Raw genomic sequence first — 24,233 nt, forward strand, 5'->3', positions numbered from 1 at the left:
CCATAACAATTATGACTAAATTATAAATAAATCTGAATCTGAGATTCACTAATAATGTTCCATTTGAAACAACAGCCTGAGCAACTTCAGTACCATGGACAGCAATCAACATGTGTCTTAAAACTGTTTCCTACAACTAATACACAGATGTAGGAGTCATTCGCTTACCTCTCCAGAATCTCTCCTCCTGCGATCTGGTATCACTAGAGTATTCCTATTACTGCCTGGCGCTATAGTAGAGCCGATACTCATTCTGGGTCCAACTAACATGTACCGTTTGTCTCCAGATCTGTACTGGATGCTGTGACACAGAGTCCCGTCGTAATTTGTATCTTGTAAATATTTGGACGAATAGTCTGTAGATTTGGAGCACTGCATTACAATCAACACGATGATGCTGATGACAAAAAGCACTGAAACCGAGCCCAAAGTGATGATCAGATAAAATGTCACATCGTTCTCCTCCTCGTCTTTTACTGCGTTTTTAACATCAGAAGCTGCAAAAGCCTCTTTGGGCTCCACAACTTTGACAATCACAGTCGCTGTTGCTGAGAGTGAAACGTTCCCATTGTCTTTGACCAGTATGATCAATTTATGCTGGGCCTCGTCTGTTTCTGTGAATGAGCGAAGGGTCCTTATCTGTCCTGTATAGCGGTCCAAAGCAAAGAGACTGTGCTCACTAACTTCCTGCAGTGAAAACAATAACCAGCCGTTGTATCCTATATCTGCGTCATAGGCTCTGACTTTAGTCACCAAATGCCCTGCGTTCACATTCCGGGGAATCTCTTCCACACCCTCAGCAGAACCGTTAGCGCTGACTGGATATAAGATCACTGGAACGTTGTCGTTCTGATCCAGAATAAACACGTTCACTGTCACGTTACTGCTCAGAGACGGACTTCCAGAGTCTGTAGCAATAACTTGGAACTGGAACGTTTTAAGAGTTTCAAAGTCAAAGCTCTTAAGCGCATAAATCTCTCCATTTTCAGCATTAATATTAATGAAAGATGCATATTTGTTTTCATCTCCAGAGTCTCTCCAAATGTTGTAGTTCACAACAGCATTTTCATCTACATCACGATCAGAAGCAGACACAGAAAATAAAGATTTCCCTGGAATATTGTTTTCCACCACATAAAAAGCATAGGGCGAAAGAGAAAATGCCGGACTGTTGTCATTTACATCTGATACCTGTACAGTTATAGTTTTAACCGAAGACAGAGGTGGCTGCCCAGCATCTTTGGCTACTAACGTGATGTCATAGTGAGGTACAGTTTCTCTATCAAGAGCTGAGGCTGTAACCAGTGCGTAAATGTTATCTTGGGATGATGCCGTTAGCCTGAAAGGTATGTCTTCAGTAATGTAGCACAACACTTTCCCATTTACACCAGAGTCCAAATCACTGACGCTGATCAAAGCCACGGTGGTTCCAATTTTAGAGTCTTCACGCACTGCGCTTGAAAATGATGTCACTTCTATCTCAGGCACATTGTCATTCACATCAATAATTTTTATGGTTATACTCTTATCTGATGTGAGAGGAGCAGATCCTTTGTCTGATGCTTGGATATCTATTTCAAAGTTATTCATCTCTTCGAAATCTATCAATCCTATCACAATCATTTCCCCAGTACTGGAGTTTAAATCAAAAAGTTGTATTATTCTATTGTCTATATCCTTTCCAAATGAATAAAACACTTCTCCATTTGGACCATCATCCATGTCAGTAGCATTGACCTGTATTACAGTTGTGCCCACAGGGACATTTTCTTGAAGCGTTACAGAGTAAACCTCCTGTGTGAAAACCGGCATATTGTCATTAACATCCAAAACGTCAACTATTATATCCATAGATCCAGACTTTGGGGGTCGCCCTCCATCGAGAGCAGTAAGATGCAGCTTGTGTCTTCGGCTGGTTTCTCTATCCAAAGGTTTTTGGAGAATTAAAAAGGGCATTTTTAGATCTTCTCCGCGATCTTTGACCTCTATGCGGAAATTATCATTATGACTGAGTTTATATTGCTGAACAGAGTTCATGCCGCCATCGGGATCCCGCGCTGCCTGTAATTGATACCGAGCTCCAGGCAGGGCAGATTCCGAGATTTCCAAGCGTTTCTCTTTCTCCAGGAATGTCGGGGCATGATCATTGACGTCCACGATTTCAATCGACACGTAGTGAATCTCTAACGGGTTTTCTAGCGCAATTTTCAGGTTGATGATGCACGAGCTGCTTCGCTCGCAAACCACCTCGCGATCTATTTTCCCATTTACGCTTAAAACCCCGTCATTCTGATTTACCGTGAACAGCGAGTCGCCAGAGGCTGAAACGATTCGAAATCCTCTCTCCTTTAACGATCTGGGATCGAGACCTAAATCCTTCGCAAGGTTTCCGATCACAGTACCATCATTTTGCTCCTCGGAAAGAGAATATCGTATTTGTGCGCATATTCCTCTCCAAAACAGCATTCCCAATGCCACGAGTGTAAGTCTGAGGCGCCATGACGAACGCACCCTTTGTTGCATTTTGCAGGAAATTAAAACGGCGTTTAAAGGTGTTCCACTCGCATAAGATTTGGACCCATAACAAAGATAAGCACTGACCATAAAAGTCCTGTTTTATATTAGAGAATCCTTACGATATGAAGCCGGTAGCGCTTGGCGGGTGTGAAGGCGAAGTCCACAGCGATAATAACGAACTGATGGAGAGAGCGAATGAACGGCCAACAGACGATGCCACGCCAGGTCTGTATTTTTTGGTGTGCACTGACACCGTGCGAATTTATTTTTCACTGCAAACGAACTAAACTGAGAAATAACAAAACAATAGACAGTTAGGCAAAGTCGGAAAACACGTTTAACTGGCGAAACGATTAACTTTTTAAAATAACATAATAGTATAAAAATAAAAATAAAACATGTAATGAATGCATATCTAACACAACTGATTTATGTCCAATGGCGTAAAGAAGTGATTGCAATACTAGTTACTGCCAAAGCTAGTAAACAATTATAGTTTTATATTTCAAAACAGCCCACTTTTATGACATAGCCTAATCACAAAGGGGAATATCTGCAAACTAACCTGAGATCTTTTAAATAAGCAATCAATTGCACTACAAAGTAGTTCATTACAAATAAACAAAGCAGCTGCATGGCAGCACCAGTTGTCATTACATAATCTTTATGCTTATCAAACATAAAAATGAACTCACATTTAAAACATGAAGTGTAGAACTAATAACCCTGACCATTCTCTGGTTAAAGCCAACTTTGATAATGATAAATAATCAAATTAATCCATACTCCTGTACCAAAAAAAAAATTATAAAATGGGTCAAGCCCAAAATGGATAAATACTAAGCTTTTAATTGTCTTAACCACAAGTTACTGGTCAGGAAATTAAGCAAATGCACTACTTAAGAAGCCATTGCTGTGTCAGAAAAACATCAAAGACAGAATGAAGTTTTTGGCAAACTACAGGAAGTTTTATTCAGAGTGGTTCATATATAAATATAATAATAAACGCATCTCTACCACAGTGAAGCATGGAGGAAGAGGTGTCATTGTGTGGGGAGCCTTTTAGCTGCTGGTATTGGTGAGTTGCTTCACTGTGCAAAGTCATTTAAAGACACAATATGTTATTTTTGCCTAGAGGTTGCTTATTCAAAACAAAGGTGTAGATGGTTGACGCCTTAATTTTGCGGAATCATGGCACTCATTGTCTTCACCTCTACAGACGGTAGAAAATAATCCAACAGGACTCAGGCAGATATCATATTCATGGATGAGCTTAAGATTTATTAGCGTTACTGTATGAAGCAGGGTGGGGCAGCCACTGGAACGATTGCTTTTTATTCTGCCTCAGACGACGCTTCCACTTCTTCTGCTCATGTGTATGTGGGGTAACGCAGCGCTGTTTTATCATATTATATACATTTCACTGTGTTGAAAGTTATGTTAATGCTACTCTGTGCGTTCACTCTGCGGCTACTATGAGACACTTGTTGCACACTACAGTAAACTAGATCGATATTAGGCATGGTAAAACATGGTACTCACGGTAAATCAAGAAAACAAGATTTAAACAATAAGACTAACTGGGTTGAGCTGTATAACAATGATTAGTTTCTCTGGATTTAAATATTCGTGGAAACATTTGGGATAATGTAAGTAAACAAATCAACAAAATAGCATTGTTCTACTGTTTTTTTATATTTTAATCCAAAAATCTTACATATTCTGCCTTTAATGATTTGGAGTACAGGGGACTATTATCAGAATGGCTCGCTTCCCACAGTTGAAAAGTTATCTAAAGAGGAATAAGATACCACAAAAAATTCATAACAGAAACTAATCTATCTAGCCAAGATAACTGAACATTAAACATTAGCAAGTATTTCCTTTACTCAGTAACACTTTATTTCAACATTGACTCTTCTGATCCTGTCCGATGCAAAGTGCTATAAGACCCAAAAATGCACTGTTTCACTTAATGTCAACAAAAAATGATTCAAGTAGTTCCAACATGAAGGGATATTATAACTATTTGTCTCAACATATAATATATATCATCCTCCTGAAGTTTAGTTGTATTATTGTCCAAGAGAACAACTTAGTTCACCATCTTTCGGGCATCCAAAATATGATAGTTTTTTTCTAAAGTGCACATATATTCTGAACACAAACAACACTGCAAGAAAGACAGATGGATACGTCCTGTGAAACCTTAAAGTTTCTTAACTCTCCAGAATCTCTCCTACTGTGATCTGGTATCACTAGAGTATTCCTATTACTGCCTGGTGCTATAGTAGAGCCGATACTCATTCTGGGTCATATTGCGATGCTTTGGCAGTGTAAAACATTCTGTTTACCATAACAATTATGTCTAAATGATGAATAAATCTGAATCTGAGATTCACTAATAATGTTCCATTTGAAACAACAGACTTAGCAACTTCAGTACCATGGACAGCAATCAACATGTGTCTTAAAACTGTTTCCTACAACTAATACACAGATGTAGGAGTCATTCGCTTACCTCTCCAGAATCTCTCCTCCTGCGATCTGGTATCACTAGAGTATTCCTATTACTGCCTGGCGCTATAGTAGAGCCGATACTCATTCTGGGTCCAACTAACATGTACCGTTTGTCTCCAGATCTGTACTGGATGCTGTGACACAGAGTCCCGTCGTAATTTGCGTCCTGTAAATACTTGGACGAATAGTCTGTAGATTTGGAGCACTGCATTACAATCAACACGATGATGCTGATGACAAAAAGCACTGAGACCGAGCCCAAAGTGATGATCAGATAAAATGTCACGTCGTTCTCCTCCTCGTCTTTTACTGCGTTTGTAACATCAGAAGCTGCAAAAGCCTCTTTGGGCTCCACAACTTTGACAATCACAGTCGCTGTTGCTGAGAGTGAAACGTTCCCATTGTCTTTGACCAGTATGAGCAGTTTATGCTGGGCCTCGTCTGTTTCTGTGAATGAGCGAAGGGTCCTTATCTGTCCTGTATAGCGGTCCAAAGCAAAGAGACTGTGCTCACTAACTTCCTGCAGTGAAAACAATAACCAGCCGTTGTATCCTATATCTGCATCATAGGCTCGGACTTTAGTCACCAAATGCCCTGCGTTCACATTCCGGGGAATCTCTTCCACACCCTCAGCAGAACCGTTAGCGCTGACTGGATATAAGATCACTGGAACGTTGTCGTTCTGATCCAGAATAAACACGTTCACTGTCACGTTACTGCTCAGAGACGGACTTCCAGAGTCTATAGCGAGCACATGGAACTGGAACGTTTTAAGAGTTTCAAAATCAAAACTCTTTAGTGCATAAATCTCTCCATTTTCAGCGTTAATATTAATGAAAGATGTATGTGTGTTTTCTACACCATCTCTCCATATTTGATAGCTGACCACGCTGTTTTCATTTGTATCTTTGTCAGAGGCAGACACACAAAATAAAGATTTGCCTGGAGCATTGTTCTCAATCACATAAAATGCATATGGTGAAACAGAGAACTCTGGACTATTGTCATTTACATCTGATACATGTACAGTTATAGATTTAGCAGAAGACAATGGTGGTTGACCAGCGTCTTTGGCTTCTAAAGTGATGTCATAGCGAGAAATTGTCTCTCTGTCAAGAGATGATGTTGTCACTAATGCGTATGTGTTTTCTTGAGATGACGGCATTAGTTTGAAAGGAATGTCCTCAGGTAATGAACAGGTGACTCTCCCGTTTATGTCAGAATCTAAATCAGAGACGCTTATTAAAGCCACCGTTGTGCCAGGTTTAGAGTCTTCAGGAATGGCACTCGAGAATGATGTCACTTCTATCTGAGGTGCATTATCATTTACATCAGCAATTTTTATAGTTATACTTTTATCTGTTGTTAGAGGAACAGTTCCTTTGTCTGATGCTTGGATGTCAATCTGATATTTATCTTTAATCTCAAAATCCAAAAGACCTGTCACTATTATTTCTCCTGTGATTGGATTTACATCAAAAAGTTTACGCAACTTGTAATTAACATTATGTCCTAATGAATAAACGATTTCTCCGTTCTGACCTTCGTCCGGATCGGTTGCGTTCACCCTTAAAATGGTTGTGCCTACAGGTGCGTTTTCATTCAGCGTTACAGTGTACGTATCTTTAGTGAAAACAGGTGCATTATCGTTTATATCTAACACATCTATCGTTATCTCTATAGTTCCAGACTTTGGTGGTCTGCCTCCATCTAAAGCGGTTAACTGCAATTTCATGCGTTTTGTAGCCTCTCGGTCGAGCGGCTTTTGTAAAACCAACGCAGGAACTTTTCCGTCTTCATCACGATCTACAATTTCGATACGAAAGTATTCGGTGTGGCTCAGTTTATAAGTCTGAACTGAATTACTGCCACTGTCTGGATCGCGCGCTGCCTGAAGTTGGAATCGCGCACCGGGAAGCACCATTTCACCGATTTCTAAATGCTTTACCTGGTCTGGGAATATCGGTGCGTGGTCATTCACGTCTAATACATCAACAGTCACGTAATGAATCTCGAGAGGATTTTCTAAAGCGATTTTTAGATTGATTAAACACGGGGTGCTCCTCTCGCACACCTCCTCTCTGTCTAATTTACCGTTCACATACAACACACCGTCATTCTGATTTACACTGAACATGGACTCGCCTGAGGTCGAGACGATGCGAAATCCTCGCTCCTTTAAGGTTCTGTGATCAATACCCAAATCCTTCGCAACATTCCCCACAGCAGCTCCATCCTTCTGCTCTTCAGAAATCGAGTAGCGTAGGCCTATTTGTGCCCAAACTGCTCTCCCGAACAACAGCGATACAACAACGAAGAGGATTTTCCCATGACGCCCAAGCCACTGATCAAGTCTCCTTTGTCCCATGTTTTGCACTATATTCGTTCCACAACAATTTCACAACGGCTGTCCAAATATTAGTCCAGTAGCAACATGACAGATGACCGAAATGCTCTCGACCTCGAAAGATATTACGAAGAAAAACGAAGGACAAAAGCCCGGTGAAAGCCGCACCGCTGGTGAAAAAGAGATCGTGAACAAATCTGTGACGAAAAGAAAAACGGGGAGGTACTCTGGTGTTTTAAATGTTACTCTAGGTTCATACTGACACCTCGCGCTCTTTCATTGCATTGCTATTCATTAAACTCTGCGAATTCTTAATGAAATATAGTAGTAATGTTGAACTTCTTGAAGCTCTTCTAGGTGTATCAGAATTGTCTTAACCACAAGGTATTGGTCAGGAAATTAGCTAAATTTAAGCAAATGCACTACTTAAAAAAGCCATTGCTGTCTCAGAAAAACATCAAAAGACAGAATGAAGTTTTTGGCAGACTACAGGAAGTTTTATTCAGAGTGGTTCATATATAAATATAATAGTAAATGCATCTCTACCACAAAGCATGGAGGAAGAGGTGTCATTGTGTGGGGAGCCTTTTTAGTCCCTTGTATTGGTGAGTTGCTTCACTGTGCAAAGTCATTTAAAGGCACAATATGTAATTTTCGCCCAGAGGTCGCTTATTCAAAACAAAGGTGTAGATGGTTGAGGCCTTAATTTCGCAGAATCATGGGAGTCGTTGTCTTCACCTCCACAGCCGGTGGAAAAGAATCCAACGGGACTCGGGCAGAAATCATATTCATGGATGAGCTAAAGATTTATTAGCGTTACTGTATGAAGCAGGGTGGGGCAGAAAGCCGCTAGAGCGATTGCTAATGAGAGACGAGTGTGACACACGGCTGGAGAGCAGTGAAGCTTTTATTCTGCCTCAGACGACGCTTCCACTTCTTCCGCTCAAGTGTATGTGGGATAACGCAGCGCTGTTTTATCATATTAGATACATTTCACTATGTTGAAAGTTATGTTATTGCTACTCTGTGTGTTCGCTCGGCGGCTACTATGAGACACTTGTTGCACACTACAGTAAACTAGATCGATATTAGGCATGGTAAAACATGGTACTCACGGTAAATCAAGAATTTAAACAATAAGACCATGTTGAGCTATAAAACAGTGATTAGTTTCTCTGGATTTAAATAAATATTCTTGGAAACATTTGGGATCATGTAAGTACACAAGTCAACAAACTATATAAATAGCATTGTTCTAGTGGTTTTTGGATATTTTAATCCAAAAATCGTACATTTTGTGCCTTTAATGATTTGGTGTACAGGGGACTATTATCAGAATGGCTCGCTTGCCACAGTTAAAAAGTTGTTATCTAAAGAGGAGTGATCAGATACCACAAAAAAGTCATAACAGAAACTCATCTAAATCTCCAAATTAACTGAACATTAAATATTAGCAAGTATTTCCTTTACTCAGAAACACTTTATTTCAACATTGACTCTTCTGATCCAGTCCGATGCAAAGTGCTATAAGACCCAGAAATCCACTGTTTCAGTTAATGTCAACAAAAACGATTCAACTAGTTCCAACATGAAGGGATATTATAACTATTTGTCTCAACATACTAATATATATCATCCTCCTGAAGTTTAGTTGTATTATTGTGCAACAGAACAACTTGCATCCAAAAGATGATCTTTTTTCTCTAAAGTGAACATATATTCTGAACACAAACAACACTGCAAGAAACACAGATAGATACGTCCTGTGAAACCTTAAAGTTTCTTACCTCTCCAGAATCTCTCCTCCTGCGATCTGGTATCACTAGAGTATTCCTATTACTGCCTGGTGCTATAGTAGAGCCGATACTCATTCTGGGTCCAACTAACATGTACCGTTTGTCTCCAGATCTGTACTGGATGCTGTGACACAGAGTCCCGTCGTAATTTGTGTCCTGTAAATACTTGGACGAATAGTCTGTAGATTTGGAGCACTGCATTACAATCAACACGATGATGCTGATGACAAAAAGCACTGAAACCGAGCCCAAAGTGATGATCAGATAAAATGTCACATCGTTCTCCTCCTCGTCTTTTACTGCGTTTGTAACATCAGAAGCTGCAAAAGCCTCTTTGGGCTCCACAACTTTGACAATCACAGTCGCTGTTGCTGAGAGTGAAACGTTCCCATTGTCTTTGACCAGTATGATCAATTTATGCTGGGCCTCGTCTGTTTCTGTGAATGAGCGAAGGGTCCTTATCTGTCCTGTATAGCGGTCCAAAGCAAAGAGACTGTGCTCACTAACTTCCTGCAGTGAAAACAATAACCAGCCGTTGTATCCTATATCTGCATCATAGGCTCGGACTTTAGTCACCAAATGCCCTGCGTTCACATTCCGGGGAATCTCTTCCACACCCTCAGCAGAACCGTTCGCGCTGACTGGATATAAGATCACTGGAACGTTGTCGTTCTGATCCAGAATAAACACGTTCACTGTCACGTTACTGCTCAGAGACGGACTTCCAGAGTCTATAGCGAGCACATGGAACTGGAACGTTTTAAGAGTTTCAAAATCAAAACTCTTTAGTGCATAAATCTCTCCATTTTCAGCGTTAATATTAATGAAAGATGTATGTGTGTTTTCTACACCATCTCTCCATATTTGATAGCTGACCACGCTGTTTTCATTTGTATCTTTGTCAGAGGCAGACACACAAAATAAAGATTTGCCTGGAGCATTGTTCTCAATCACATAAAATGCATATGGTGAAACAGAGAACTCTGGACTATTGTCATTTACATCTGACACATGTACAGTTATAGATTTAGCAGAAGACAATGGTGGTTGACCAGCGTCTTTGGCTTCTAAAGTGATGTCATAGCGAGAAATTGTCTCTCTGTCAAGAGATGATGTTGTCACTAATGCGTATGTGTTTTCTTGAGATGACGGCATTAGTTTGAAAGGAATGTCCTCAGGTAATGAACAGGTGACTCTCCCGTTTATGTCAGAATCTAAATCAGAGACGCTTATTAAAGCCACCGTTGTGCCAGGTTTAGAGTCTTCGGGAATGGCACTCGAGAATGATGTCACTTCTATCTGAGGTGCATTATCATTTACATCAGCAACTTTTATAGTTATACTTTTATCTGTTGTTAGAGGAACAGTTCCTTTGTCTGATGCTTGGATGTCAATCTCATATTTATCTTTAACTTCAAAGTCCAAAAGACCAGTCACTATTATTTCTCCTGTGATTGGATTAACATTAAACATTTTACGCAATTTGTCATTGACGTCATGTCCTAATGAATAAATTATTTCGCCATTCTGGCCTTCGTCCAAATCAGTTGCGTTCACCCTAAAGATTGTTGTGCCAACGGGTGTGTTTTCATTCAGCGTTACAGTGTACGTATCTTTAGTGAAAACAGGCGCATTATCGTTTATATCTAACACATCTATCGTTATATCCATAGTTCCAGACTTTGGTGGTCTGCCTCCATCTAAAGCGGTTAACTGCATTCTCATGCGTTTTGTAGCCTCTCGGTCGAGCGGCTTTTGTAAAATCAGAATGGGGACTTTTCCGTCTTCGTCACGATCTTTAATTTCGATACGAAAGTATTCGGTGTGGCTCAGTTTATAAGTCTGAACTGAATTACTGCCACTGTCTGGATCGCGCGCTGCCTGAAGTTGGAATCGCGCACCGGGAAGCACCGTTTCACTTATTTCTAAATGCTTTACCTGGTCTGGGAATCTCGGTGCGTGGTCATTCACGTCTAATACATCAACAGTCACGTAATGAATCTCGAGAGGATTTTGTAAAGCGATTTTTAGATTGATTAAACACGGGGTGCTCCTCTCGCACACCTCCTCTCTGTCTAATTTACCGTTCACATACAAAACACCGTCATTCTGATTTACACTGAACATGGACTCGCCTGAGGTCGAGACGATGCGAAATCCTCGCTCCTTTAAGGTTCTGTGATCAATACCCAAATCCTTCGCAACATTCCCCACAGCAGCTCCATCCTTCTGCTCTTCAGAAATCGAGTAGCGTATTTGTGCCCAAACTGCTCTCCCGAACAACAGCGATACAACCACGAAGAGGATTTTCACATGACGCCCAAGCCACTGATCATGTCTCCTTTGTCCCATGTTTCGCACGATATTCGTTCCACAACAATTTCACAACGGCTGGTCCAAATATTAGTCCAGTAGCAACATGACAGATGACCGAAATGCTCTCGACCTCGAAAGATATTACGAAGAAAAACGGAGGACGAAAAACGGAGGACAAAAGCACGGTGAAAGCCGCACCGCTGGTGAAAAAGAGATCGTGAACAAATCTGTGACGAAAAGAAAAACGGGGAGGTACTCTGGTGTTTTGAGTTTTACTCTAGGTTCACACTGACACCTCGTGCTCTTTCATTGCATTGCTATTCATTAAACTCTGCGAATTCTTAATGAAATAAAATAGTAATGTTGAACTTCTTGAAGCTCTTCTAATACACCTAAAATATAAGAGAAAAGAGAAAACGTCGTAATGCCGGATAGCAAGCGCATCAGAAATACAGCACCAAGGACAGCGACCCATTCGCTCTCACGGGTTTCATTTACATAAATTATTTGGTCAGTCATTAGGGCACATCAGAAATTCCAATAATATAGAATCAACATACAAATGTAGCTATAAAAATACACAGCTGGTATAGTTATGTTATCATATTCACACATTAATGGAGTTCAGTATTTTTTTATTTTTATTTTTAAGTACAATACAGTACAACGCTAGTCCTTTTCTTACCTCTCCGAAATCTCTCCTCCTGAGTATTCGCATTACTGCCCGGGAATATATAGTGCCGATACTCATTCTGGGTTATATTGCCATGCTTTGGCAATGTAAAACATTATTTTTACCATAACAATTAAGTCTTAATGATAAATAAATCTGAATCTGAGAAAGAGAAAGAGGAAGACACTAATATAGTTTCATTTGAAACAACAGCCTGAGCAACTGCAGTACCACGGACAGCAATCAACATGTGTCTTAGAACTGTTTCCTACAACTAATACACAGATGTAGGAGTCATTCTAATGCACACTGGCTACAGAAAACTACAATAAATATGAAAATTACGCAACGTGTATGCACATAAGCGATACAGAAAACATCACAAACACAATACTTAAAAGAAAAAAGCAGTAGTCTACCATAGACAGTTTCCATGTCTTTCCCCAGTTCATACAGAAACAAAAACTGATATGTTCTTAAAATTCGCTGACTTGTCCAGAATCTAAAGTACAGTAATTAAAGTAATTTCCATTACTGCCCAAGACTATTATGCATCTTTCTTCAATGGTTATATGTTTGCATATTTAATATTCCTAGGCTTTGGCAATGTAAAACATTCTGTTTACCATAACAATTAAGTCTAAATGATAAATAAATCTGAGAAAGAGGAAGACACTAATAATGTTCCATTTGAAACAACAGCCTGAGCAACTTCAGTACCATGGACAGCAATCCACATGTGTCTTAAAACTGTTTACAACTAATACACAGATGTAGGAGTCATTCGCTTACCTCTCCAGATTCTCTCCTCCTGCGATCTGGTATCACTAGAGTATTCCTATTACTGCCTGGTGCTATAGTAGAGCCGATACTCATTCTGGGTCCAACTAACATGTACCGTTTGTCTCCAGATCTGTACTGGATGCTGTGACACAGAGTCCCGTCGTAATTTGCGTCCTGTAAATACTTGGACGAATAGTCTGTAGATTTGGAGCACTGCATTACAATCAACACGATGATGCTGATGACAAAAAGCACTGAAACCGAGCCCAAAGTGATGATCAGATAAAATGTCAAGTCGTTCTCCTCCTCGTCTTTTACTGCGTTTGTAACATCAGAAGCTGCAAAAGCCTCTTTGGGCTCCACAACTTTGACAATCACAGTCGCTGTTGCTGAGAGTGAAACGTTCCCATTGTCTTTGACCAGTATGAGCAGTTTATGCTGGGCCTCGTCTGTTTCTGTGAATGAGCGAAGGGTCCTTATCTGTCCTGTATAGCGGTCCAAAGCAAAGAGACTGTGCTCACTAACTTCCTGCAGTGAAAACAATAACCAGCCGTTGTATCCTATATCTGCATCATAGGCTCTGACTTTAGTCACCAAATGCCCTGCGTTCACATTCCGGGGAATCTCTTCCACACCCTCAGCAGAACCGTTAGCGCTGACTGGATATAAGATCACTGGAACGTTGTCGTTCTGATCCAGAATAAACACGTTCACTGTCACGTTACTGCTCAGAGACGGACTTCCAGAGTCTGTAGCAATAACTCGAAACTGGAAAGTTTTTACAGTTTCAAAGTCAAAGCTTTTAAGCGCATAAATCTCCCCATTTTCAGAGTTAATATTAATGAAAGATGTATATTTGTTTTCATCAGTATTTTCTCTCCATATATGATAACTAACTATAGCATTTTCATTTGAGTCTTTGTCAGAAGCAGAAACAGAAAATAAATATTTGCCTGGGACATTATTTTCCATCACATAAAACGCATACGGAGAAAATGCGAATTGTGGACCATTGTCATTCACATCTGATATCAGAACAGTTATAGTTTTAACAGAAGACAGTGATGGCTGTCCTGCATCTTTTGCAACTAGTGTGATGGCATACTGATATTGTGTTTCCCTGTCAAGTAAAGCAGACGTAACTAAAGAATAAATGTTATCATGTAATGACGGCATTAGTTTAAAAGGTATATCATCGGACAGTGAACAGGAGATTTTCCCATTGACCCCAGAGTCTAAATCAGAGACACTAATCAAAGCTACTGTAGTGCCAGGTCTAGAATCCTCTGGAATGGCGCTTGAAAATGATGTCACCTCTATTTCCGGTGCATTATCATTTACATCGACAATTTTTATCACTACACTTTTATCTGTGGCTAGAGGAACAATTCCTTTGTCAGATGCTTGAATATCAATCTCATATTTATCCTTGACCTCAAAATCCAAACGATCAGTCAAAATAATTTCCCCAGTTATTGAATTAACTTCAAAAAGTCTGCGTAAATTATTGTTGACATTATTTCCCAATGCATAAATTAACTCTCCGTTTTTACCCTCGTCCAAATCAGTGGCATTGACCTGTACAATTGTTGTGCCAACTGGTGCGTTTTCATTTAATGTAACTGTGTAAATGTCTTTTGTAAAAACAGGTAAATTATCGTTGATATCCAGTACATCAATAAATATATCTATTGAACCAGACTTAGGAGGTCTCCCTCCATCTAAAGCAGTTAATTCTAATTTCATGTTTTTCGTCACTTCCCTATCAAGAGGTTTGTGTAAAATAAGAATTGGAATTTTACCATCTTCTTCTCGGTCTTTAATTTCAAGACGGAAATGGTCGTTGTGGCTGAGTTTGTAGGTTTGAACCGAATTGATTCCACTATCAGGATCACGCGCAGCCTGTAGCGGATATCGCGCGCCTGGCATGGCAGATTCCCAAATTTCCAGACGCTTTTCATTCTCGGGAAACCGTGGACTGTGATCATTTACATCCAGTATCTCTACAGCGACGTAATGAATTTCTAGTGGGTTTTCTAAAGCGATTTTCAGATTGATTAAACACGGGGTGCTCCTCTCGCACACCTCCTCTCTGTCTATCTTACCGTTCACATACAAGACACCGTCATTCTGATTTACACTGAACATGGACTCGCCCGAGGTCGAGACGATGCGAAATCCTCGCTCCTTCAGTGTTCTGTGATCAATGCCTAAATCCTTCGCGATATTTCCGACCGTGGCTCCGTCCTTCTGCTCTTCAGAAATCGAGTAGCGTATGTGTGCCCAAACTGCTCTCCCGAACAACAGCGATACAACAACGAAAGCGAGTTTCGCATTCAGCTCCAGCTGATGAAAGCGTTGTCTTTGTTCCATTTTTTCTGAGATTACAAAACCCACACACGCAATTTCACGATCAGTCTACAAATACGTGTCGTATAGTCCCATCGTTGCTCACGTTTAAGATGAAAACGAGTCGGTCAATGCAAAACGCGATACCCAATACTGACAAATCCAACGGCATCAGCGGTGAAAACGAGAAAACATACGAATAAACCGAGAGGGCGGAACAAACAACAAAAAAACCAATGAGCAACTGTTTGACGTCATGAGCCTTTCTTTAGGTTTACACTGACATCTCGCGATCTGAAGCGTTAGTTGCATTGCAACGTCCAAAACATTTTACTGCTGTCAAATGTATGTCGTTTAATCAGTTGACTCCTAAAAAATCCAATGATTTAAGCTATGCCTCAACACTCAACATTCAACATTCTCTCATTAGACCAAACATATTGTTTTATGTAAACAAGTGAGTGAGTAAAAGAGAAAGAGAGTAGTAGTTGCCAGATACCAAGACCAATATCATAACTTTTAAAGGAAAGTCTTTAGAACACGCTGAGAACTATACTTTAACAAGGCTGTGAACAACCAGAGGGACAAGGTGAGCGTTTCAAACCCATTTAAGCCCACCGGCAACCATAGTTGCCGCAGTGTATAGTTGTCATTTTCCTTTTGTAAGTATTTTTCTAGATAGTATCTATGTTTTATATCTCAATGACACGTAAGAAAACAACCAAATAAAGCATTTCAAGAGAAAAAAAAAAGGGATTAACTTCCTTCCTGTCACATGAGACTGCCAACTTCCTACCCCTACTTCCAGGAAGCATAACGAAGGCAAACCCTCCCAAAGAAAGGTTATTTTCATGTAACTAATAAGTATTTTTTGTTGACATATATATATATATATATATCTACATAATCGTGAAGGTCTCTAGAATCATCCAAACAAAACCATTCTTACAAGAGATCTATTGTTTTTTGTACACTTAGTCAAAAGTCCAAGCGACAAATATAGTTGCCGGTGGGCAAATGACTTGTAAGTACATATAATGGGGAAATTGGGTATACTGTGTTAACAGTTTAATAAATCAAGATTTATGGTCTTGTTTAGTGCTTTTTCTTTCATAATATCCCACCTAAAACATAACTTAACCCTTTAACTGACATCTATACTGTACAGTAGACCTTAATTCGATAGGGAAAAATATAATATTTTATGATATTATGTCTTGTAAGGGCCAAAATATTGAGGACCCTTCATCCAGTTTGGAATGTATGCGTTTCATTCTAATCGGTCAAGAACCCTCATTCTTTTTATGACTAGTAACTTATGATTCCATTATAATGTGGAAATGTGGAAATTCAGACAATGAGTTAATATAAACATTTACATTATTATATGAAATCACCTACAGTCAGCCATTGAATACTATGGGACTATTTATTTATACATTTTTGTTATATAGTTGTAATTTTTTCGTCATTATATTAATTTATTTTCATTTAACTTTTTGATACACAATGCCCTGTTAGTTACTTTGTTCTGCACTATGTTCCACCACAATAAGACAAATGTATTTGTTGTTTGTTGTAGTTTCATATTCAACAGATTATAAGATAGATGCAGCCTTTTTGAGTTTGCATCGAATGTTCTTCAACTTTTATACATAATACATTTGTTTGTGATTGTTTGTGTAAAGATTGATCTGTTGAAAGCAGTTATTTTGAGTTAGATGCCAAATTTTCTCATCCTAGTCAAATTTGACATTGAAGGGGTGCATACAACATAGTTGCCCACAGGCAACTATAGTTGCCGCACATTCAAATACGATTTTCAAGGAAAAAAAACAAAAAACTTGGGGAAAATAAATGCAGAACACATTCACATAGGACACTATTAACATGACTATATGCATGAAACCATTCAGAAAAATTTGGGCACAAATGGGTTAAGAAGAATATCAATTTAAAATTCAATCAGAATCTGGCTCTAAATTATAAGAATAAATGACAGAAACCGTCATGCTGGATGTGCAGTCTGGACTCTGGGGTCTGTTCACAAACCAACAGTTCACTAAATAGGACAAACACTCATTAGAGACTCTGCAGGCAGGATTCTGCTAAACTACATGCTGTGTAAATATCTGTCATGATGTGGTTGCAGTACTGAAGTGCACAGCGAAGGAGATAGTCCAAGGAGACTTTTAATATAATAATCAAAACTATAAACAGAAGTATCAATGAGGCAAAAACAAACCACACATCAATCAACAGACAGAAACTGAGGGTTTAAATAGAAGAGCAAACACAGGAGCTGACAAGATAATTAATGAAACACCTGAACTGAACTAACTCAATCCATTAGAAACCATAAGAACAAACAGGGGAGAATGGAGGAGAACTGAATAACAGACTAGAAGATTAACAAAGAAACTCAAACATTAACTGAACTGAAAAGCAGGTCAAAAACAGACTATAAACATGAACAAATAGACCAAACACATGACAATAGCTATATAACGCATGCAGAGCAGATTTAAAACAGTACCTAGAAAAAATTAAAACGAAAAAGCCTTGTAATTCCATGCCCACCTAAATAGTAGTGATACACAGATCCTCTCTATCACAAAGCCCAGAGCTACCAATAGCTGACCTCAGAGAATATACTTTCAGACAGTTTGTTTTAGAAATGACTTTTCATTTTAAAACATGTCCAGCTGAACCGCAGAGCAAAAAACACAAACATTTACAACAAAAAGATAAATGTCTAAAACTTTGGACAGAAGCAACAGCTTAAAGTAAACATGGCAAACAAAATGCATAGCAAACTAAACAAACTGCAATTTTTTAAACAACATGCATTAATTATGCATATTTTAAGAAAGCTACTCCTTTCTGCACAACCCAGCAAAATCGGATACAGAAAGAAGGACAAATTTCATTTCTACTTGGAGAAGCTCAAACTAGGCTGCAAGAAATTTAAAGGGGGATGTCTAATGCTATTTCATGCATTCTGACTTATTTACACTGTAAACGATTTTGATGCTCATGCTAAACATGGCCAAAGTTTCAAAAAATGAATTGGACGTATGAGAGTATTTCTGTGCCAAATACACTCATTCAGGGTTCGTATACGTTTTTTTTTTTTTTTGAATATGGCCCTGTATGACACCATAAAGGACGGAATTCCTTGTATGGGCATTTCTCCCAGATGAGCGCACTTCAACCAGAGCGAGAGAACGCTCTGTTTTTTTCGGAAAGAAGCGGTACAGCTGTATCTGTATTTTATAAATCTGATAAAACTAAAGACTCTTCAGAGATATGAAGGATGCAATACTACTCTATAGGTGCTCAAGATTAAAATGAGATTGGCAGAAACTGTGTGTGTTGTGTACCCTTTAAGTCCTGCCACAACAAAATGACAACCAGTGGCTGGAGACTTGTATTGCACAAAATGCATAAAAAGGAAAACATATAGCATGACAAGCTGCTATATTCCTACTTACATTTTATTAGTAGAGTATTTTTTCTTCTTCATATTTTTATACATCTTTCTTCAACGGTTATATGTTTGCATATTTAAAATTGCAATTCTTTGGCAATGTAAAACATTCTGTGAACCATAACAATTAAGTCTAAATGATGAATAAATCTGAGAAAGAGGAAGACACTAAGAATGTTCCTATTGAAACAACAGCCTGAGCAGCTTCAGTACCATGGACAGCAATCAACATGTGTCTTAAAACTGTTTACAAGAGTCATTTGCTTACCTCTCCAGAATCCCTCCTCCTGCGATCTGGTATCACTAGAGTATTCCTATTACTGCCTGGTGCTATAGTAGAGCCGATACTCATTCTGGGTCCAACTAACATGTACCGTTTGTCTCCAGATCTGTACTGGATGCTGTGACACAGAGTCCCGTCATAATTTGCATCTTGTAAATACTTGGACGAATAGTCTGTAGATTTGGAGCACTGCATTACAATCAACACGATGATGCTGATGACAAAAAGCACTGAAACTGAGCCCAAAGTGATGATCAGATAAAATGTCACGTCGTTCTCCTCCTCGTCTTTTACTGCGTTTGTAACATCAGAAGCTGCAAAAGCCTCTTTGGGCTCCACAACTTTGACAATCACAGTCGCTGTTGCTGAGAGTGAAACGTTCCCATTGTCTTTGACCAGTATGAGCAGTTTATGCTGGGCCTCGTCTGTTTCTGTGAATGAGCGAAGGGTCCTTATCTGTCCTGTATAGCGGTCCAAAGCAAAGAGACTGTGCTCACTAACTTCCTGCAGTGAAAACAATAACCAGCCGTTGTATCCTATATCTGCGTCATAGGCTCGGACTTTAGTCACCAAATGCCCTGCGTTCACATTCCGGGGAATCTCTTCCACACCCTCAGCAGAACCGTTCGCGCTGACTGGATATAAGATCACTGGAACGTTGTCGTTCTGATCCAGAATAAACACGTTCACTGTCACGTTACTGCTCAGAGATGGACTTCCAGAGTCTGTAGCAATAACCCGAAACTGGAACGTTTTTACAGTTTCAAAGTCAAAGCTCTTAAGCGCATAAATCTCTCCATTTTCAGAGTTAATATTGAGGAAAGATGTATATTTGTTTTCCTCGCTACTTTCTCTCCATATATGATAGCTAATTATAGCATTTTCGTTTGAATCTTTGTCAGAAGCAGAAACAGAAAATAATAATTTGCCTGGGACATTATTTTCCATCACATAAAACGCATACGGAGAAATGGAGAATTGTGGACTATTGTCATTTACATCTGATATCAGAACAGTTATAGTTTTAACAGAAGACAGCGATGGCTGTCCTGCATCTTTCGCAACTAGTGTGATGTCATACTGAAATTGTTTTTCCCTGTCTAAAGGTGATGTGGAAACTAATGAGTATGTACTATGCTGTGAAGAAGGTATTAGTTTGAAAGGCATGTCATCTTCCAAAGAACAAGAGACTTTGCCATTGAGCCCAGAGTCTAAATCAGATACACTAATCAAAGCGACTGTAGTGCCAGGTCTAGAATCCTCTGGAATGGCATTTGAAAATGATGTCACCTCTATGTCTGGGGCATTATCATTTACATCAACTATCTTTATGGTCACGCTCTTATCTGTAATCATGGGAATTAGTCCCTTGTCAGATGCTTGTATGTCAATCTCATAGCTGTCTTTGTCCTCATAATCTAATAGTCCTTTTACAGTTATCTCACCAGTGATGGTGTTAATATCAAAGAGCTTTCGTACTTTACTATTAACACTTTTTCCGAATGAGTAAACTATCTCACCATTCGGGCCCTCATCCAAATCTGTGGCGTTGACCTGTATCACGGTTGTACCTATAGGCGCATTTTCACTCAGCATGACCGAGTAAACATCTTTTGTAAACACAGGAAAGTTATCATTTATATCTAAAACATCAATCGTTATCTCCATTGTCCCTGATTTGGCAGGTTTCCCCCCATCAACAGCAATTAATTGCAAATTAATGTTTCGAATAACCTCTCGGTCTAAAGGCTTTTGTAAAATCAAGATAGGAATTTTACCGTCCTCTCCGCGATCTTTGACTTCAAGACGGAAATTGTCGTTGTGACCGAGTTTGTAATGATGAAGAGAATTGCTGCCACTATCAGAATCGCGCGCAGCCCCGAGCTGAAATCGCGCACCGGGCAGGGCAGATTCCCCAATCTCTAAATGCATCTCGCTCTCCGGAAAGCTCGGCGCGTGGTCGTTTACGTCCAAAATCTCAACAGTGACATAGTGGATTTCAAGTGGGTTTTCTAGAGCAATTTTCAGATTAATTAAACACGGAGTGGTTCTCTCGCAGATCTGCTCTCTATCTATCTTACCGTGCACATACAAGACACCGTCATTCTGATTCACACTAAACATTGACTCGCCTGAGGTTGAGACAATGCGAAATCCACGCTCTTTTAAGGTTCTGTGATCTATGCCCAAATCCTTGGCGATATTTCCCACAGCAGCGCCGTCCCTCTGTTCCTCTGAGATGGAGTACTGAATTTGCGCTCGTGCTACCGCGTCAAACACAAGCAAAGCAGCCATTAGAGTGAATTTTGCGTGCTCCTTCAGCCATCGCGCGTGTCTTCTTTGTTCCATTCTGTAGATAATACAGACAAGGTTCTACGACAATTCCTCTGCTACGCTCGATCGACTATATTAAGCATTGCCTTTAACTCAAAACGTTTGCACGTACTGCCGACACAAAAACCAAATCGCTTAATAGCAAATGCAAGAATACACTAGAACGACTGACGAGCATCAACCCATTCTCACTCCCAAGGCGTCAAATTCCGAAGCATGGTCAAGTGCCTTCCGCGTCACATCGAAGACGCTAAAGTCACCCCTAGGCGTCACTATATCGACGCGCTGGGTGCTCCATTCATTTCAGTTGTTTACCCAATGCGTCAGATCAAGACGCATGTTATTCTTTGCATTTGTAAAAGCAGACATGATTTTATTCATATTTAAAGGTTACTTTTATATTTTGGAGCTGCTAACCCAACTCCTACCCTAAACCTACCCACTTCTAAACAATATAAAACACATAACAGGCAAATACAAGTACAGTAACATCTATTTATTGCAAAAACTGACCCAAAACAGTATAAAAGTATGAACTCATGTTGCATTCCAAGTCTTCTGAAGTCCCACGATGTCTTTATGTAAAGAACAGAGTTGATCTTAATGTTTTAATCGCTGAGATGATGATCCCGCCGCTCCGTTAACGCACTCATTCATATCTCATTCAAATAATACACACACGCCTCTTTAGCATGACGCATTAGGTCACAAGACACACGAGAACCAATGACATTTTACAATCAAAGCTGACGTAATGACGCAATTGGTCATGAGACTTACGAGAGCCAATACAATTTCACTATGAAAACTGATGTAACGGGCGGCAATATTTGAAATTTAATGTGTTCGTGATCTTCTGCAGATGGAGACGCTGATCGCTTTTGGGGATTTCCTTTACACAAATCAATCGCTTGGCCTCGGAATATTTGGAATATTTGTACTTTTTGAATAAATTGTGCATGCAGTCGACTCTGCCTGTTATATCTGCGTTTTATACCACACAAATGGGTAGGTTTAGGGATGGAATAGGGTTGGGTTACATGTTAAAACGTGTCTAGATAGCGTAAATAAAATGATGCTGGCTGATTAAATTGAGAATCACAGTCCAACATGTCATAATGGCAAAATCATAACCCAATATATGATCAGCATGACGATAACTTTCCCATGCCCAACGCGTCTGTTTCTGACGCCAAAGGTTTCTCATTGAAATGAATGGAGCACTCAGCGCGTCGATAAAGTGACGCCTAGGGGTGCCTTTAGCGTCTTTATTGTGACGCGAAAAGCACTTGACCATGCGTCGGAATTTGACGCCTTGGGAGTGAGAACGGGTTGGGATACAAGAGCAAAAATGCAAAGGGGAGGAATAACAGTATTTGACGTCATGAGCCGTACTCTAGGATTACACTGACACCTCGCGATCTCACAGCTGCAATGCATCGCTTTATAATGCACACTGGCTACAGCAAAACTATAAATATGAAAATCACGCAGCGTGTATACAGATACATAAGCAATACAGAAAACAATACAAAAATATAATTAAAAGAAAAAAAGCAGTAGCCTACCATCGACCAGTGTCCATCAGTGATGCGCGGGTTGATCCAAAATGAGCGGGTGCCCGCGGCCACCCGCGGTTACCCGCGGTTACGAGTCATCCAAAAATATTTTTAATGATATTCGGGTCACGGTCGGTCGGATCGTCAATAAATCCTTATTTACCTTTTGAATGTTGAGCGTTATTAACTTTTGAATAAATGCTGACGCGGGACAAAATGCCCGATTTCCCAAAACGTTGAACTGAGCAATGCCATTGTACCATTTTAATAGGCTACTTTTAAGCGCATTTAAAGTCAGTTTTATGTATTTTCTGAGAGGGGGCGGGATTTTTGTTGGGAAAGTCGGGGGAGAGACGCACACTTCGATTAGACTGGATAAACACATGCAGCATCTTAATTGTTAAGAAAATTAAACGAAATAAATGAATAAATCAAGCCTGTATTACATAACACTAGGCTATATCATACAGCATTCAGAAAAATAACAGTTTGCGCTCCTAAGGGCTTTCACACTTTTCCAAATGTGGGCTGATGAATTCTTCAAGCCGGGTCGAAACATAAACATCGCGTTCATCAATAATATGCATCTGGAGCTGAAATGGAAAATGATGGGCCGCCGCAAGAACTTCCTGCTCTCGCTGCTGCACCTCTGAGCACCACGCCAGGGCCTGAAACATTTTCTCAATGGCCCAATGAGCTACGATGAGCATTTACTACTTTTAAAAAATGCGGGTCAGGAAGCGGGTCGGGTACAATATTTTCTTCTCTTTTTTTGCGGTCCGAGTTGCGGGCGGGTTAGTTGAAAACGTCGGTCGGGTGCGGGTTGTTTATACATTGACCCGCGCATCACTGGTGTCCATGTCTTTCCCCAGTTCATACAGAAAAAAAACTGATGTGTTCTTAGAATTCGCTGATCTTTCCAGAAGTAATTAAAGTAAAGTAATTTCCATTGAGGGTTATATGTTTGCATATTTAATATTGCTATGCTTTGGCAGTGTAAAACGTTCTTTTTACCATAATAATTAAGTCTAAATGATAAATAAATCTGAATCTGAGAAAGAGAAAGAGGAAGATACTAATAATGTTTTCCATTTGAAACAACAGCCTGAGCAACTTCAGTACCATGGACAGCAATCAACAAGAAAAAAACAGTAGTCTACCATAGACAGTTTCCATGTCTTTCCCCAGTTCATACAGGGAAAAAAACTGATATGTTCTTAAAATTCGCTGACTTGTCCAGAATCTAAAGTGCAGTAATTAAAGTAA

At 39.7% G+C, this 24,233-nt stretch overlaps 3 protein-coding genes across 4 annotated transcripts in view; all 3 read right to left on the reverse strand.

Moving 5' to 3' along the window:
• Nucleotides 1-7,405, reverse strand: part of LOC307139495 (protocadherin Fat 4-like) — a gene marked incomplete at both ends in the record, with an annotated part of 53,678 nt that extends 46,273 nt beyond the window's left edge. The window contains 2 exons of the mRNA XM_079838494.1: nucleotides 169-2,412; nucleotides 5,039-7,405. Of these exons, the coding sequence (XP_079694620.1) occupies nucleotides 169-2,412; nucleotides 5,039-7,405 (4,611 nt within the window). The remainder of the gene's footprint in view (nucleotides 1-168; nucleotides 2,413-5,038) is intronic.
• Nucleotides 1-24,233, reverse strand: part of LOC307140227 (protocadherin alpha-C2-like) — a gene marked incomplete at its 5' end in the record, with an annotated part of 201,324 nt that overhangs the window by 132,234 nt on the left and 44,857 nt on the right. The window lies entirely within an intron of this gene.
• Nucleotides 1-24,233, reverse strand: part of LOC307139494 (protocadherin-16-like) — a gene marked incomplete at both ends in the record, with an annotated part of 82,044 nt that overhangs the window by 46,397 nt on the left and 11,414 nt on the right. Inside the window, 7 exons of the mRNA XM_079838493.1 lie at nucleotides 169-2,512; nucleotides 4,296-4,309; nucleotides 5,039-7,381; nucleotides 9,172-11,061; nucleotides 12,962-13,720; nucleotides 14,267-15,298; nucleotides 19,060-21,150. Coding sequence (XP_079694619.1) covers nucleotides 169-2,512; nucleotides 4,296-4,309; nucleotides 5,039-7,381; nucleotides 9,172-11,061; nucleotides 12,962-13,720; nucleotides 14,267-15,298; nucleotides 19,060-21,150 — 10,473 coding nt within the window. The remainder of the gene's footprint in view (nucleotides 1-168; nucleotides 2,513-4,295; nucleotides 4,310-5,038; nucleotides 7,382-9,171; nucleotides 11,062-12,961; nucleotides 13,721-14,266; nucleotides 15,299-19,059; nucleotides 21,151-24,233) is intronic.

The sequence above is a fragment of the Gobio gobio genome (assembly GCF_949357685.1).
Source record: "Gobio gobio genome assembly, chromosome: 16".
In the NCBI taxonomy this organism is placed as follows: Eukaryota; Metazoa; Chordata; class Actinopteri; order Cypriniformes; family Gobionidae; genus Gobio; species Gobio gobio.